Source organism: Natrix helvetica, assembly GCF_964273705.1.
Source record: "Natrix helvetica genome assembly, chromosome: Z".
NCBI classification, from domain to species: Eukaryota; Metazoa; Chordata; class Lepidosauria; order Squamata; family Natricidae; genus Natrix; species Natrix helvetica.
Window position 1 is genome coordinate 45,872,645 of NC_138554.1, and position 16,575 is coordinate 45,889,219.

A 16,575-nucleotide genomic window follows, 5' to 3' on the forward strand; every position below is an offset into this window, starting at 1 on the left:
CTGTATCTCAATTATGTGATACTGATATGGATGTGAACAATAGAGTACAGGTATTCCTCATCTTACGATCACAATTCAGCCCAAAATTACTGTTGCTAAATGAATCATTTGTTAAACTAGTTTTTTTCTGATTTTACGACCTTTCTTGCCACAGTTATTAAGTGAAACAACTGAAATTGTTAAATTAGTAATATAGTTATTAAGACTCTGGCTTCCCCATTGACTTTGCTTGTCTGAAGGTCATAAAAGGTGTTGACATGAGCCTGGGACACTCATAAATATTAGTCAGTTGTCCAGCATTTGAATTTTGATCACCTGACTATAGTTGATGCTGCAATGGTCGTAAATATGAAAAACAGTCGTAAGTCACTTTTTTCAGTGCTGGTATAACTTTGAACAATTACTAAATGAATAACTGTATGCCAAGGACTAACCATATAAGAAATTATGACAGCCTGTATAGATTCTCAGTCATCCAGGTCATGGTTGTCCCAAAGGTACTTTTTCAGGAGGCTTACTTGGTTTTGGGTTTTTTTGAAGATGTTTCGCTTCTTATCCAAGAAGCTTCTTTCAACTTGGACTAGATGGATGGGGAATGGAAGCATTTATATTCCTTGCAGACAGCTGGTCATTTACATTCTTTTAGAGGGTCATTGAAGCACTTGGAGGTCCTCAGGATCATCTGAGTATATGGAATCCATTTGAAAATCTGTTCATACTCCCACACAAGAAAATATGACTTAACCCCTAATTTTGCTTGCATGTTTGTCATACAAAACATGTCTCTTTGGATTTCCCTAGTTTCTATTTCCAATATCAAGCAAGAGTCAGACAGAAGCCTTGGGTTGCTTTCAAACAGGGTATCAAGGTCAAACTTCATTTGCTTATATTGAGTATACAGTAGTAGAGGAATATTTCTTCTCTATTTAAAACCTTATTTCATCTGTTATGCTTGGGACTCCAATGATAAGCTTATGTACTGTCTGACTATTCTTACTTTGAGTTCTCTTATGGTAGTGAATTCCATTTGTTAATAGTATTTCCTGATTTTAATCCAGATTCAGCTTCTTTGAATGAGTTAGGGTTTTAATATTATAAGACTTCTGGATCCACTATTATCAGTTTCTTTCTGCATAGTGTAGCTTCAAAGTATGGCCATGCTAGTATGACCAAAATACTAGCATGCAGTACTAGCCTTAAGCAGTATGACCAACAATGTAGCTTTAACTAGCATGACCAACATTCATGCATATTTATAGTCAGAAAATATTCTGTTTTTGTAGCTGAAGCCTTTGTGATAGCTTTATAAGAGTTCTCAGAAGAGTTGAGATAGAAAGGGTTCTGTAGTTTGAATAGATATTAAGAAATAAAGGACAAATGCGTCCATTTCTAAGAGAAATCAAACCATTGATAGTCAATGTCGGCTAGTGGCTAGCCAGTATTGGTTTTAGTTGGTCACATTAATAGGCATCCATAAAAAATAGATTTTGCCCACTTCAACTGTATTAAAAATTCCAATCCACAAAATACATTATACTTTAAAGAAACATTTACTGATGTTTTTAACACTGTGGCAAATTTTAATGGAGAAATTTAAGAATTTTATTTAATGGGGAAATATTAAAAAGTTCATTTTAAAACAACAGCCGGTAACATAAATGTTGATGATTCTCTTAAGAAATGTTAACAAGTTGAAAGCCAAACTAAAAACACAGTGGTACTTAAAAATCCAAACTCAATTACAGAACAAAATGTTTGTGAAGCTGTACCTATTAGAATCTTTAGATGATTAGTTTGGAATTGTGAAACAGATGTAAAAATATTTCACAATTTGTTTATTTGCTGTTTTAGCTACTACATTGTTACTGGTACAACATTCTGTAATATTACATTATCTACATTTTATCTACTGCGTAATGATCACACATGTAATGGCATTAATTACATTACTTACAATTTTTAAAGTACATGATTTATTCATGTATTAATTTGGCTTTTTTAAAAATTAGGAGCTGGTTTAGCAAGCTATAATTTAAAAATAAGCAATCAATTGGTATAACTCAGTGATGGCGAACCTTTTTTGGCTCGCGTGCCACAAATGGGGGGAGCGCAGGGGGGTCGTGTGCGGGCGTGCCACACCCATAATGCAATGTGTGACCCCCCCAGTGTGCATGCGCGCACAACGCGCGACTCCCCCTTTTTTACATGCTTTTTTCGCCCTCCACAGAGTCCAGAGGCTTTATAGGAGCCTGGGGAGGGCGAAAAAAGCCTCCCCGCCCCCCGGAGGCCCTCCGGAGGCTTCAGGGACCGTCCGGAGGCTTCCCTGAAGCCTTCGGAGCGCTTAAAACCACCCACTGAGCAAACCAGAAGTGACTTCCGGGTTGCTCGGAGGGTCATTTTAAGCGCTCCGAAGGCTTCAGAGAAGCCTCCGGACGGTCCCTGAAGCCTCCGGGGGGGCGGGGAAGGCTCTTTTCGCCCTCCCCAGGCTCCTATAAAGCCTCTGGAGCCTGGGGAAGGCGAAAAATAGCTTTTAAAAAGGTGAATTCAGCTGGCCAGCGCGTGCATGCGCGCTGGCCAGCTGACAGGGCAGCGCCTCACGTGCCCTGACAAATGGCTCCGCGTGCCACTTGTGGCACGCGTGCCATAGGTTCGACATCACTGGTATAACTCATGGTGTTCGTGGTTAATGTATATCCATCTGTCTGAACTGTAGGGAATATTTTATATAAAGGTTTCAATCAGTTAATTAGGCTTTGAAAGATGATTCAATGAGAAAGCAGCATCCCCACAGAAATCCATATTATTCCCACCCTGGTGTTATTCAGAAAGTCACTGAAACTTGGCTGATCTCCCAGGCCTTGGGCAAGGTGGTAGTTGAGTCTCTGTTTTGCTTGTTATAGAAAGTTTGGCATCTGGATGTATACTTTCTTTCCTTCCTTCCTTCCTTTCTTCCTTCTTTTTAAATTTTAAGCCACCCAGAGTTATGTCCTTTAAATTCTATTAAATAGCATCAAATAAAGTATTATATACCTAGAGTTTCTGAAATCAAGTTCACAGACCTTAAGAATGTTTATCAGCTATGTTTTTTGAGTGTCCTTTTTCTATCTTTCTTCCCTAGGTGTTTACGAAATATGGGAAATGCTACATGTTTAACTCAGGCGAAGAGGGGCATCCACTGTTGACCACGTTCAAGGGTGGGACAGGAAATGGACTGGAGATAATGCTGGACATTCAGCAAGATGAATACTTGCCAATATGGGGTGAAACAGGTAAGAGAAGAACTATTGGTTCTGTTTATCTGTAGCTATATTCTTCGTTCATATTTGCTGATCTTTAGTGTTAAAAATAAGTAGAAGTTGAATCCAGCATAATGGAATTGCAGTTCCCATACTTCCCAGATTCCAGCAATCATAAAGTTTTTTTTTAAATCAAGCTTGCCTCTTTATGATTTAATGAATTCCATGTAGGATTTTTTTTATCCCACCTGTATTACTTTATAAGTAACTCAAGTGATGAACATACATAATATTACTTCCTCCTCCTATTTTATCCATAACAAGAACCCTATGATTTGGGTTGAGCTGAGAGAAAATGACTGGCCCAAAGTCACTCAACCTGTTTTCATGCCTAAGTAAGACTAGAATTCATTGACTACCAAACCACCCTCTTAACCACTACACCAAACCTGCTCTCAATATTTATTTATTTTTTGGCAATAGTACAGACATGATTCACCTGTATCTTATTTCAAAAATATTTCCAATTCAGCTATAGCCATGATACTCCCTGATAACCTGTCATCTAAGTATTAATCAGGCCAGACCCCAAATAATTTCCAAATTAGACAAGATCAGACTGATGCTACTACCTGCTCAGACAGCCTCCCATTTTTATGCCATTAAAATTACAGTGAGGACATGTTCCCAGCTATGAATATCATACATATCGGGGAAATTCTGAAACAGAACGTATCTCCAGCATTTCATATTTAACAGCTGCTTTACTGTTTTCACAACAAAACCTACTGATAGACATAGAGCCCATTTGAATTTATCACAATTGGTTCCTTAATATATTCCAGGTGTTTGGAAGGTATAAATATAAAATGGGGAACTGGTACAATCCTGTTTTAAATGTTAGACCCTTTCTCCCATTAAACTGATAGCCAAATTGAAATGCAGTTAGTTATTTCAGTGCAGTTCTCTGAATAAAACATTCATTGCAAAGGTTACATAAATGTGCATTCATTTCTGAAAAAGGACAACACAGCATTTCGTTACATAATTTTATTGCTATTATTGTGACATGAGCTGATCTGAAAATACACTACAATAACCTTGATGGTAAGAAAATGTAGAATATGAAAACAAACAAACCCGAGAAATGTGTTCTTATTCCTAATTGTTACGATAGTTGGAGTTTGGTAACATTTTGTCTTATATATAAGAAATTCTCAACTTATAACCACAAATGGGACCAGAATTTATATTGCTAAATGACGATTGTTAAGTGAGTTACTCCTGATGTTATGACCCTTTCTGCCATGGTTGTTAAATGAATCACTGCAGTTGTTCATGAAATCATGAAGCCATTAAATAAGTCCAGCTTCCCCATTGATTTTCCTTTACGGAAGCCGGTTGCAAAGGTAGAAAATGATAATCACACGACCCCAGTATGCTGCAACCTTTGCAAGTACATTTTGATTGCCAAGTGCTCAAATTTTGATTACACGACTGTGAGGATATTACAGTGTTCATAAGTGCAATTACTGGTCATGTCACTTTTTGCCATTCTAACTTCAAATGGTTGCTAAATGAATGGTTATAAGTTGAGCACCACCTGTAAACAAAAATAGACATGGTTTACTCTGCTATTATTTATTATTATTATTTTCTTTGAATGATGTACAATTATCCAATATTGTTTAAGAGGAACAATTTGAATCCTGTTTCCCCCCACTTTAAATGTAACATTGTCGTTTTATACATTATCATCAATAGAGTTTAGATTTCAAAGCAGAAATCCAAAATTGTTTCATATATGTTAGACTTATATTGACACTTTCTTCAGTAAAGGTAGTAGTTAGCATTTGAAAGTGACGGTGGGCATGTGCTTACTTTAAGATATCTCTCTGCTATGCCTTGAGGAGCAACCAGGTTTTAATATTAGCAGTACAAGAATAACAGCAGTGTATAGAGATGACTTCAGCTGTGGATATGATTTTTTAAAAAAAGAGTGCTCCTTTTGTTGCACCAGCAAGAACACAGTCTCTGAGATTTAAGATGCAATGTTAGCATTTTGTTTTAAGATGATATCTAGAATTGCCATAACTACAAAATCAGACCCTGAGAATGTGGATAAGACTTGGAGGAGAGATATGCAAAGATAGGAAAAAACTTAATAAATAATTTTTGTCACGAGGCTACACAATTTTATCTGGCTAAGAATGCTGTCCAAAATGGAATGGCTTAGACTAAGACAAAAATTGAATTACAGTATAATTCACTTATAATTAATTGATTAAACATAGCTAAAATATACTCCAGTCATGTATTTAATCTTTTATCATACATTTCAATCATCATTTCGCTTTTAGGGTAAGCTACAATATGAAAAGCATAGAAGGGGAATAAGAAAAATAAGGCAGAGAAATTAAAAGCCAGAATTCAGGGAAAAGACATACAGCTAAAATCTAATTAATACCAATCTTATTCCCCAGATCTTATATTTCTCTCTCTGCAATCTTAGCTTATTCACAAAAAAAAAAAAAAAAAAAAAAAATCAAACATCAAAACTGAAACCCAAAATGAAACCCATTCTGGGTTTCAGATGAAACATTTACTGTCCAATATAGCTGATGCAGAAGGCAGCTATGTGGACAGTTATGTGAACTCTTCAGTCAATACACATTATAGCTCTGGTCTGTGAGCTTCACTGATTAATTCAAGGTGCTGATGATCTACAAAACCCTTCATGTCATGGTACCAGATTATTTGAGGAACTACCGTACTCTCCCGATTAAATCTGTCTTATTAGGTCTGGCAGAAGACACATGCTCCAAGTTTTCCCGTTAGGGAATGTCCATTGTAGGGCCCAGAAGAGCCTGTCATAATGCCTGTCTTTGAAAATTCATCCTCCTGAACCTACCAGAGATTTGAGAATGCAGTAGAACTTCTCCAATGGTTATATTTTGATTGTTAATAGTGGCTTTTTTATGACTGATTTGTTGCATGGATTTTATATGTGTTTGTATATTTGACTTTATATTGTTATTTGTTTTTATATAGTTTTAACTGCTGTATGTGACCCATGTATTTGAAGTGATCAGCTATATAAATTAATTGAACAAACAAACAAACAAACAAGTTTCAAAAATGCAGTCATGTATTTTGGCCAAGCAAAAACCTATATTGGCTTACACCACATCCCACCAAAGCAGCCATCTGTATGTATGTATGCAGGGGAGAGAGAGAGAAAGAAAGAGAGAGAGAGAGAGAGAGAGAGAGAGAGAGAGAGAGAGAGAGAGAGAGAGAGAGAGAGAGAGAGAGAGAGAGAGAGAGAGTGAGTGAGTTCTAAACCAATATGATTGCATGCATCTTACTAATTTAAAGGTACTGCTGATTAACAGCCAGTAGTACTATATGCGGATATTTTCCGCTTCCGCCAGATTAATGCAGGTTTCAGCAGTAGCAGCATGATAAGACTGTGGGACAAACATCCAAAGGCTGCTCAGAAATCTCTGTGGAGGTTCTCACTCATCCAAGTCATGGATGTCCCAAAGGTGGTTTCAAAAGGCAACTGGGTTTTCTTTGTTTTTTCTTGAAGACATTTCGCTTCTCATCTGTTAGGAATATAATCTAACGGTTGGATTGGCAATAGATAAATCATATAACAATGCTGTACCTGTTTCTTTAAATCATGCTGTAAATGTGATTGGTTGCTGTTTCCTCAATTGGCCATAAGATGGAGCCAGAATCACTGTTTAGATGCTGATCTGATCTGAGTGTTTGGAAGTTGGCTATTAGAAGTGCTGTGATCTATTCTAAGTTTTGAAACTGCTAGCAAACTTTGTGTACCGGACTGTTTGTATGATTATGGACTATGTTATTCAGATTATCCCTTAACTGAAAGACATTGATGACTGTCTTATCCCTGTATGATTTGGACTATTTGATGGTCTCTGATACCTCTATTTCCATGAAAGTAAAAGCCTATTTAAACTGCAGTGTCTCTGTATGCCGGTTTGTGTGTTCTCCAACACAACTCTCAGAACGCTTCTCTGAACGCACTCGCTCTCCCAATTGGGAGCTTACCTAACATCATCCAAGAAGCTTCTTCACTTCTGACTGAATAGTGGAGGCCACTTGGAAGTTTATATATGCCCTCAGATTCACTTGAATAGTAAACGAGTGTGGAACTTTCTTGGAACTGCTGAAAGGACTATGTTGTAAATAGAGACAAGTGGACTACCACCAGTGTGCAAATACTACTGTTGGTAATTTGAAATGATATAGTCCAAATATGGGTTTGTCATCTCACTGGGAACTAGATTTTATGAAGAAACAAACAATACCATGAACAGGTAACATTCAAATAAGTGTAAACTGTATGAGAGGTATATTTGGTTATGTATAGATTCATCTTTGCAAGAAAAAGGAAAATAAATGAAAAGGTGGCAGTGAAAATGAAAGTAAGAAGTGAATAATGGTTTCATACCATTAATGAGATTTATTTGATGTTGGATTAAGGATTTGCAAAGTATGGTTTTATGGTTCAATATATTGTAAAACTCCATCCAGTTATAGTTTACTCAACAATCTTTAAGCAAATCATAGCTTAATCGTTATATAAACTCAGACAAATTGTATGATATAAATTTTTCTCCTTCCTCCTTGTTCAGAAGATGGAAACCCAGCCATTTTCTTAGCTAAGAGGACAATGTCATATACAAAGAAGATCTGACTCCTATGCAAAGAGACATATGCAAAGAGTCAAGCTTAAATGAGTATTTCTGGAGAACCTAAACATGAGTGTGTGGATAGGCATAATAGTAATTTACTTATTTGTTACATTTTCTTGGAAAACACATGCAAGAGAAATAGATTAGAACTTGTCTATTATTTGGCCAAGTTGCCGATGACTTTCATGACTGAGCTGGAATTTAATTTCACATCTTTCGTCTGTGCTTATTCTGCTGATGACACCAACTTGTCAACTCACCACAGGGATTGAAAATATTAGGAATAGATGAGATGTTGAAAGTACTTGATCAGATCTCCCACTTCTTTAATTTTATTTAAAAGCTGTTAAGGGAGTATATGTGTGGTGAGTTGGGACATGCATTATAGGGAAAAGCAATTTAATGCTTTCCTCATCCTGTTTCTCAACTGTAACTCTCCTTTTGAGTTATGTGTTATGTGTTATGCTACAAAAATATATTAGATAAATTCTCTTAAAAGCAGTGTAAACAATTAGAAGGCTCAGTTATGGATCTTCAATATCTTTAAATTGTCCTTGTGCTAAGGACAATTAACCAGGGTGGAATATTTTCCCAACAGGATTCCAAAAGCAATTTAGGTTGGCAACACTGGTGGATGATGATCCAGTATAAGAACTTCTAAATCCTATCAATTACCCTGCCTTTGCTCTGCACTGTAAGGCAGCCATGAATTCCTAGCTACTATAGACTGGACTAAAATGAGGAGTTCCATCGCTCAAGCCATCTGCCCTGTGCAACTCTGGGATATCTGATTATTCTAACAAGGGATAAGAAATTTAATGTAAAATATGAAGTCTCCCAGGCCTGAAATTTAATGATTCCTGGAATCAGTTCCTTATCTGTTCCATAGCTCTAGAATTATTGTACTGCTTCAGTCTGGACAACTTGTTTGCAAAGAAGGCCATTAGAGGCTTTCTCTTTCTTTCTAAGTGTTTGTTTGTTTTTAAAGTGCTGTCTTCCACCCTCTACCATTGAAAACTGCTTTCTGAACAGTCTAATCTAGGTCTATAACTCTTAAAGCCATCCTTTGTGTCCTAAGTCTGGCTCATCAAAAATTCCATTAGGTGAAGGTGTTCCAAATTGGATCTTTTATCTTTTTGCAGAGACAAGCATTCTCTCCAAACTTACAAATGATGCATACTTGATTATACACATACAGTATATGCATACAACACATGTACTTACCTGTACACCATGTTGCACATAGTGATAGCAAGTAATCAGCAGCCTTGGTTGCCATAACAACATATAATTTGGTACAGAATTGAGGAGATCCAAATACTAGCATCAAAATATGTCACGACTACTGATGCCTTTTTTCCCTCTCTCCCCTCTCCCTGAGATTTTACATGCTGACTTAGGGGCAAAACAAGATTTGACTCTTTTAAAAATAGGAAGATGATAATATATAGGAACCTTGAATTTTCAGCTTGGTAATATATCTCTTCTGCTATTGTTATCGAAGGAAAAGACTATTCAAAGTTTGGGACTATTATAATTTCTGCTTTGGTTTCTATCCTTCCCCAAAGGATGGGGAGAAGTCTATCAGCTTGCTAGAAGTGTATCAGTGGCTATTTGTTTTTGTCGTGGAGGTATTTGGAGTTAAGTCTGTCAGTACAGTTTGGAAAACTTTAACCCCCCTAAGATTATAAAACTACAAATCCCAATATTTTCAGCCTAATTGACCAATGATATGTTTAGCAAACTCCAAAGAACCCAACATAATAAATCTTCACTCCCTCATTCCCTCTGTCCATACATATTGAACAGCAACTGTCAATGCCATATACTGCATCAGTATTGGAAAATGCTAGTTGGTGCTCACAATTTTTTGAACAGGTGGCTTGTGCAACACAAATAATAATGCAATGTCATGGTCTATAAAGCATTGCATTATTTATGTAGAACAGCCTTTGTGCTGTCTGATGAAAAGCAAAAATTCAATAGAGTCACCTTTCTCCAAAGTGTTTGTGCTGGAATGAAAAAAGCACCACCTGTGAATTTCCATTTTTGATCCTGTCTTGATCCTTGAGGGCAGGAAATGGGCTGAATACCTGAAAAGTTGGCAATTATAGCTCCAGTGACTTAATATGTGACTGAAAATAGGTGATCTATTGGATTCTACTTCCTTTAAAAAAAATGAGACCTAAAATTGTTACCAGGTTTCCATACAGAAAGTTTCCAGTTCTGTTCTTACTATCTCCAGAGAATTGCTGCCGGTGTCACAGACCTTGATGAATGTTGGTGTGCTTTGGTTTAGTTTGAAGTAGCTTTCTATCTTACCAGAAAACCATATTTAACATCTGGGTTGGTTTGATTATTGCTTCCTTGGTTTGTGTCTCTGCTGATGATCTACAGCTTGTTTGGAAAGACGTGGATTTGATGGTTGCAATCTGTAAAGTCTCTGGTCCTTTCCCTTCCTTTCCTAAGGAATTTCAATTGAGGAAGTCACTCTTTCTCCTAGGCGCTGCTTGGAGAGTCCAAGCATGGGTTAACTTCAGCTTTCTGCCCAAGGACTGAGTTCAAAGATCGTCACCGCGGCGACAATCCCTCAAATCCTGGAATTCCTCCAGGAGGGGTTGGACAAGGGCCTTGCCCCCAACACGCATCGTAGGCAGATGGCTGCCCTAGCCACCATTTTGTCCAGAGACACTTCTCAACCACTCAGCAGACACCCAAGGTCTGCAGCTTCGTGAAGGGGGTTACCAATCTACGCCTCCTGACGATACACCGATACCCTACTTGGGACCTATCGATCGTCCTGCAGACCCTAACATTGGTGCCATTCGAACCAATTCGATCCATTAGCCTGCAACATTTGTCGTTCAAAACTGCCTTTCTAGTAGCCATCACTTCAGCGCGCAGAATTTCGGAGCTGGCAGCGCTCTCAGTTAGGGAGGACCTTTGTATTATACATTCAGACAGAGTCATTCTGCGACTAGAACCGTCATTTCTCCCAAAAATTAACTCCTTATTCCATAGAACACAAGAGGTCATCCTCCCTGACTTTTGTCCGCACCCCAGACATCCCAGGGAGTGCACCTGGCACAAATTGGATGTGCACTGCACAGTGCGGGTATACAAGAAGAGGACAGCCCCCTTTCGCAAGTCAGAATCATTCTTCATATTCTTCCAGCCCACCTCCATGGGCAGGAAGGTATCATCTTCCACCATAGGATGCTGGCTGCGCGCCTGCATTAAGCTAGCTTACGAACATCAAGCTAGGTCTGTTCCTCCTCGCATAACGGCACACTCCATGAGGAGCGCCACAACTACGGCTGCTTGGGCCACGCAAGGATGTATCTGGCAACTACCTGGGCAACTGCCTGGTCCTTGCCATCTCCATTCATCCGGAACTATAGATTGGACTCTTTTGCAGCCGCTGAAGCTTCCTTTGGATGGCAGGTCTTGCAACGGGTCCTTGCGGATCCTGCTAACCAGGACATTCCTTCTTCCCACCCTAGGAGTACATAGCTTGGGTATGACCCATGCTTGGACTCTCCAAGCAGCGCCTAGGAGAATGACCATTGGCTTACCTGAATGGTCGTTCTCTAAGTGCTGCGGGAGAGTCCAACCCCACCCTGGGGTAGTCCACCAGAGCGTGAGTTCCACCTCTGAGGACATAGTACATCTGTTACCAACATCCTTCTAGGCCTCATCTCTTCATTTTTTAAAACTGACCCCCTAAAGGGAGCAGGAGGCATGACTACACAATCTTTGAACTCAGTCCTTGGGCAGCAAGCTGAAGTTAACCCATGCTTGGACTCTCCCGCAGCGCCTAGAGAACGACCATTCAGGTAAGCCAACGGTCAATTTAGTTCCTGACAAATAAGCCAAGTCCCAAATGAAGCAGTATAGGCAAATGGGGAGTCTGTTTATATAGGCCTTGATAAGGATGATTTCATCAGGCTTCTCTTTTCAGCATGCTCTAATATCAACCATCTATATCTATATCCCACTTTCTCCAACCTACATATCTGCCCTTTCAGCAGAAAGGTCTTTAAGCTTAGTCAGGGAGTAGTTGATAAGGTTCCTGGAGTGGCTGTGGAAGGGCCTCTTTGCCTTATTTGTGGAAAACATTTGATGACAAATAGTCCAATTGGGGAGAGCATCAACATTGCATAGTGGAAGGTACTACACACAAGATGTGTAGTCCCTTCCCAGAACTGAAGAAGCTTCTTGGATGAGAAGTGAAATATCTTCAAGGAAAAACATAGCGTGGTTGCCTTTTGAAAAAAGCATCTTTGGGATACACACAAGAAGGTGACTCTGATTCACAAGAAAAAATAACATGCTATGGCAAACGCAGATTTTACTGTAGTAATGTTAGTGTTGAGATTTGAATACATACATACATCTTTTCAGGGTTTTAAAAGATAATGAGTAAAGTATCCTGAAACTTGAAACATTAAATTGTGTTCAGGGTGAATAACATGTAAAAAAAACAAGGAATTTGGCAAAAGAAAATGCACCAAGGATCCCTTGAGCCAGGGGTGGTGAACACGCGGCTCGCGAGCCACATGCGGCTCGCGGCCAAAATAAATGAGGCTCTTTGCCTCTTACCATTATTTAGTATACTGTGGCTCGGATCGCGCGCTAAACCCGGAAGTACAGTCGACGCGACGACGCTTGCCTCCGCTCCACCAGCTCAGAGCGTCCTCGCATCGACCGTACTTCCGGGTTTAGCTCAACAGCGCCCTCTGCTGCGCCCCCAAAAAAATGCTTCAAAGTCTAGCACAGTTGCTGCAGGATTCCGGTGAGGTTCTAATGATGTGGAGAACTTTTCTTTGAGATATTTGGAAAGTGGACTTAAGCTCTACTCTGGAATGGAAATCAATATGGCTATCCTTGGGTCTATGCAATGATTGCTCAAATTAATAATAATGGTTGCATATTGAAGCTCTGGGTTCAGGAGCAGCAGAGTTTTAAATAGGAGAAAACATTTAATTGAATTTCCATAGTTAGTATATTTCCCAAAATTCTACGAGTGTTTTTCTCACAGCCTGTAATTGTAATAGATATCAAAGATAATCCAAACTCATATATATATTATAATACATATATTAGGTTAAAGGAAGATAATATTAGGACCAGGCTTTACCCATGTATAGGTTGTACTCGATTTACAATCACAATCTCGTCACTGAGCAAAGCAGTCATTAAGCGAGATATGTGACTGCTTTGTTTAATGACTGCAAGTGTGGCATTCCTGGTTGTGGTCATCAAGTAATCTTGTAGGTTGTTAGGTGGACAGAGATTCCACTTATTTATGGATTTAAAAGTTATACAGCAGCTCTAATGGGTTTATAAAAATTTATAACAAAAAACACCTGACTGAGCATGTTATATTATGTGTTTAATATATTATTGTTAAAATTATATGCTTTTGTGTGAGTGTTTGTCTGTTTTGGCAGGTCACTGCGTGGTGTGGCTCTCTGGCTCTCACAGTTTAAAATTTTGGCTCTTTTTGTCGAACTTGTTCGCCACCCCTGCCTTGAGCCCAAAAAAAAAATTACGTAGAAAATGTATATGGCTACTTATCCAATGCATGATACTCCTAGAGAACTCACAATAACGTTCAGTAAAAAAAGAACAAATATGAACCTGACAACAACACCATATAGCCCAATCATAGTGCTACAACATTCCACTAATTCCATATTTACATTTCCTGGACTTACTTCTGTATTAGCACAGCGCTGGTGAAGAACCAGGTCTTCACAGCCCTTCAGAAGAGTGGGGACCCTCCAAATCTCAGGAGAACAGACTGCTCTAAATGGTCAGGGGAGCCATGGGAAAAAATACATCTCTGATGTCCAACTAGATAGCAACATTTAAGGGAAAGGATATGGAGTGCACCGCATCCTATCTAACTCGGTAGGAATGAGTAAGTACTCTCAGGGAGAGGCAATCCCACAGATAAACTAGCACCATGGCATTTAGGGATTTATTAGTGATAACCATTGTCTCAAATGTCACCCAGAAAATAACTGGAAGCCAATGAAGTTCATGCAGCAGTGTTTTAACACAAATGAAACATAAACTGCCCAAAATTGCATGTTGCATGTGGAACCAGTTGTAACTTCTGGGTCTTCTTCAAGGACAGACCCAGATTGAAGACTAAGTAACACAAATATCTATACTTTGCATTATTAATATAAATCATACTATAATTCTGTGTATGTGTCTTAACATTATGTATATATACTGGAGTAGAGGATTTGATACCCTCAAGTTTTTGATAACAGTTCCTACAAGGGCTTTACTTTGGGTATTTTGGTTGGAGTTGATGGGAACTGAAATCCCTAATATTTGGACAGTGTCAAGTAGTTTGTTGCTGTTCTGATTATAGTTTTGCCAACATCTTTCTCTGTAGAATAACTTTTTCACACATTTCCTTGTGACCAGAAACTGGTTCTTAGTCTTGTAAATTTTTGTGGCAGTTCTTTTGTCCAAGGTAGGACTTCATCTTGGACACCTCTAATTCAACTTCTCCATAAAACAATCTTGGATCAGAGACCAACAGTCTTACAAGAGGAAGGACACTGCTTTCTTTTAAATGATCTTAAGATGCTGTATTACTTGGTATCAGTATTTAGTTGTAGCCATAAAAAGGTGACAAGGTTCTTGATTTATGTTGCTGAGAATGCTAAAAGTGCTGCTGGATGAGTAACATCCTTAAAATGCTACAATGCAGAAGAATAAATAAAATTCTCAGAGGTGATGGAGGAGAGAGTGTTGGCCTGAGAATTTGTCTCTAAGCCAGCTCTGTGTGCCCTTGACCTTCATAAGGACAGCAAGAGATGTCACCCAGAGGAACATGCAAATGTTCTCTCATCGCATTATATTTTGGACCTTTTCCTAATGAACAGAGAAATACAAGCAATTAGCTGTGTTTTTCCAGAGAGAAAAGGTCATTGGCATTTCCCTTCTCTGCCAGTGGCCCAGAAACCATAGAAAACAAAGGGTCTTAAGCTATTTTATACTTAAAATAGCTTATTTTAAGATATTTTATACTTTATGCACTTATTCAATTGATGTGAAAGAGGTTCAGTGTACTCACTCTACATCCTGTACCTAAACGTCATGGCTTGTCCATTAATAACCAACTGATTTTCCCCTTCTGCCTTGCTCCATTCATAGAAGTAGGAAATGAATAATTTGTAGTCCCCTAATTACATAATCCCAACTTGAGCATGCTTCCTTATTAGCCATGTTAGCTGGAGTTTCTAGTTCAACAACATCTGGAAAACCTTAAGTTTGCTATCCTTGACATATATTAATGCAAAATAAGGATTCCATGATCCAAGTCATGAGCCCTGAGAGATAGCAATTGGCTTTACACATCAAAGAAGCACATAGTATGTCTTGTTTGGTTTATCTTAATCTAATCCCTGTAGTATTAGACGAAACCTATAGAGGCCTGAAATTAATCTTGTAGTTATTCATGAAAATCACCACCTTCATTCCTATTATGCTTAACCAACAAAATTGCAAACTCAATAGCTACATTTACAGAAATAGTATTGATCAATTTAAACATTGCTAGTGATTTTTCTTATGGCTTAGTATGAGTCATTAGAAAAGTTGACCTGTAGGCTTGCGAGCAGTTAGAAATGAAAAGGTGACTGTGAAGCCAGCATGATTTTGTTAAAAATAGGACAGGACAGGTAAAAGTTCTGCTTTTCCTTTTAAACAAAATTACTAGACAAAAGGAATACTATGGATGTTGTATACTTAGACTTAAGTGAGGCTGAATTAAAACACTAGAATGTGGAAAGAATGGCTTCCTATTACAATTAACAGCTGGTTAACAACCACAGCTAATGTGAGATGTTTACGATTTTGTATCAACATGGAATAAGGTTTCCAATAGTTCTCTGGGCCCAGTGTTCTTCAATATTTTCATAAATTACTAAAATATGCAAGTGACACAAAAAGGGAGATGGATTGCTAACACTTCATAAAAGTTCAAAGTTCAAAATTATCTTGATAATTTCATTATTTATTTATTTATAAAATTTATTAGCTGCCGATCTTATCATAAGGTAATTCTGGGTGGCTTACAGGCATGTATATTTATGTGTATACGTATACAGATAATCTACATGAAAACATAAATAAATTAAAAGTAAAGATAAAAATTTAAGGACACATGGGGAGGACAGGGGCATGGAATGTGGGGGAGGTGGGATTTGTTGTTAATCAACCACCTCCACTGTACTGTTCCCCATTGGAAGCCAGGTCTTTAGGCCCTTATGAAAGAATAGTTGGGTAGGGACCAGCCTCACATTGGCGGGGGGGAGATGTTCCAGAGGGCAGGAGCAACAGCAGAGAGCAACAGCCTGGACCCTACCAGCTGAAGTAATCAGGCTGATGAGACCCATAGCATGCCTCCTCTGCTTGGAACGAATGGGACAGGCCAATCCCAGAGAGGTGGGACAGTCCCTCAAGTAACCTGGATAGGTATTGAGACCAGTGGGATTCAACTAGGAATCAAATAATTTAACAACCAGTTCTCTGCCCTAATGATTTCTTCCAATAACCAATTCACCAAGCTGCTCAGAAAGTTAACA

At 38.5% G+C, this 16,575-nt stretch overlaps 1 protein-coding gene across 8 annotated transcripts in view; it reads left to right on the plus strand.

Moving 5' to 3' along the window:
* ASIC2 (acid sensing ion channel subunit 2) overlaps positions 1-16,575 on the plus strand; it is a gene marked incomplete at its 5' end in the record, with an annotated part of 651,084 nt that overhangs the window by 582,277 nt on the left and 52,232 nt on the right. For all 8 annotated transcript variants that reach the window (XR_014176809.1, XR_014176810.1, XR_014176811.1 and 5 more), the window contains one exon: positions 3,119-3,269. Coding sequence is in view for 5 of the 8 variants with exons in the window: in XM_081971172.1 (XP_081827298.1) it covers positions 3,119-3,269 (151 nt within the window). The remainder of the gene's footprint in view (positions 1-3,118; positions 3,270-16,575) is intronic.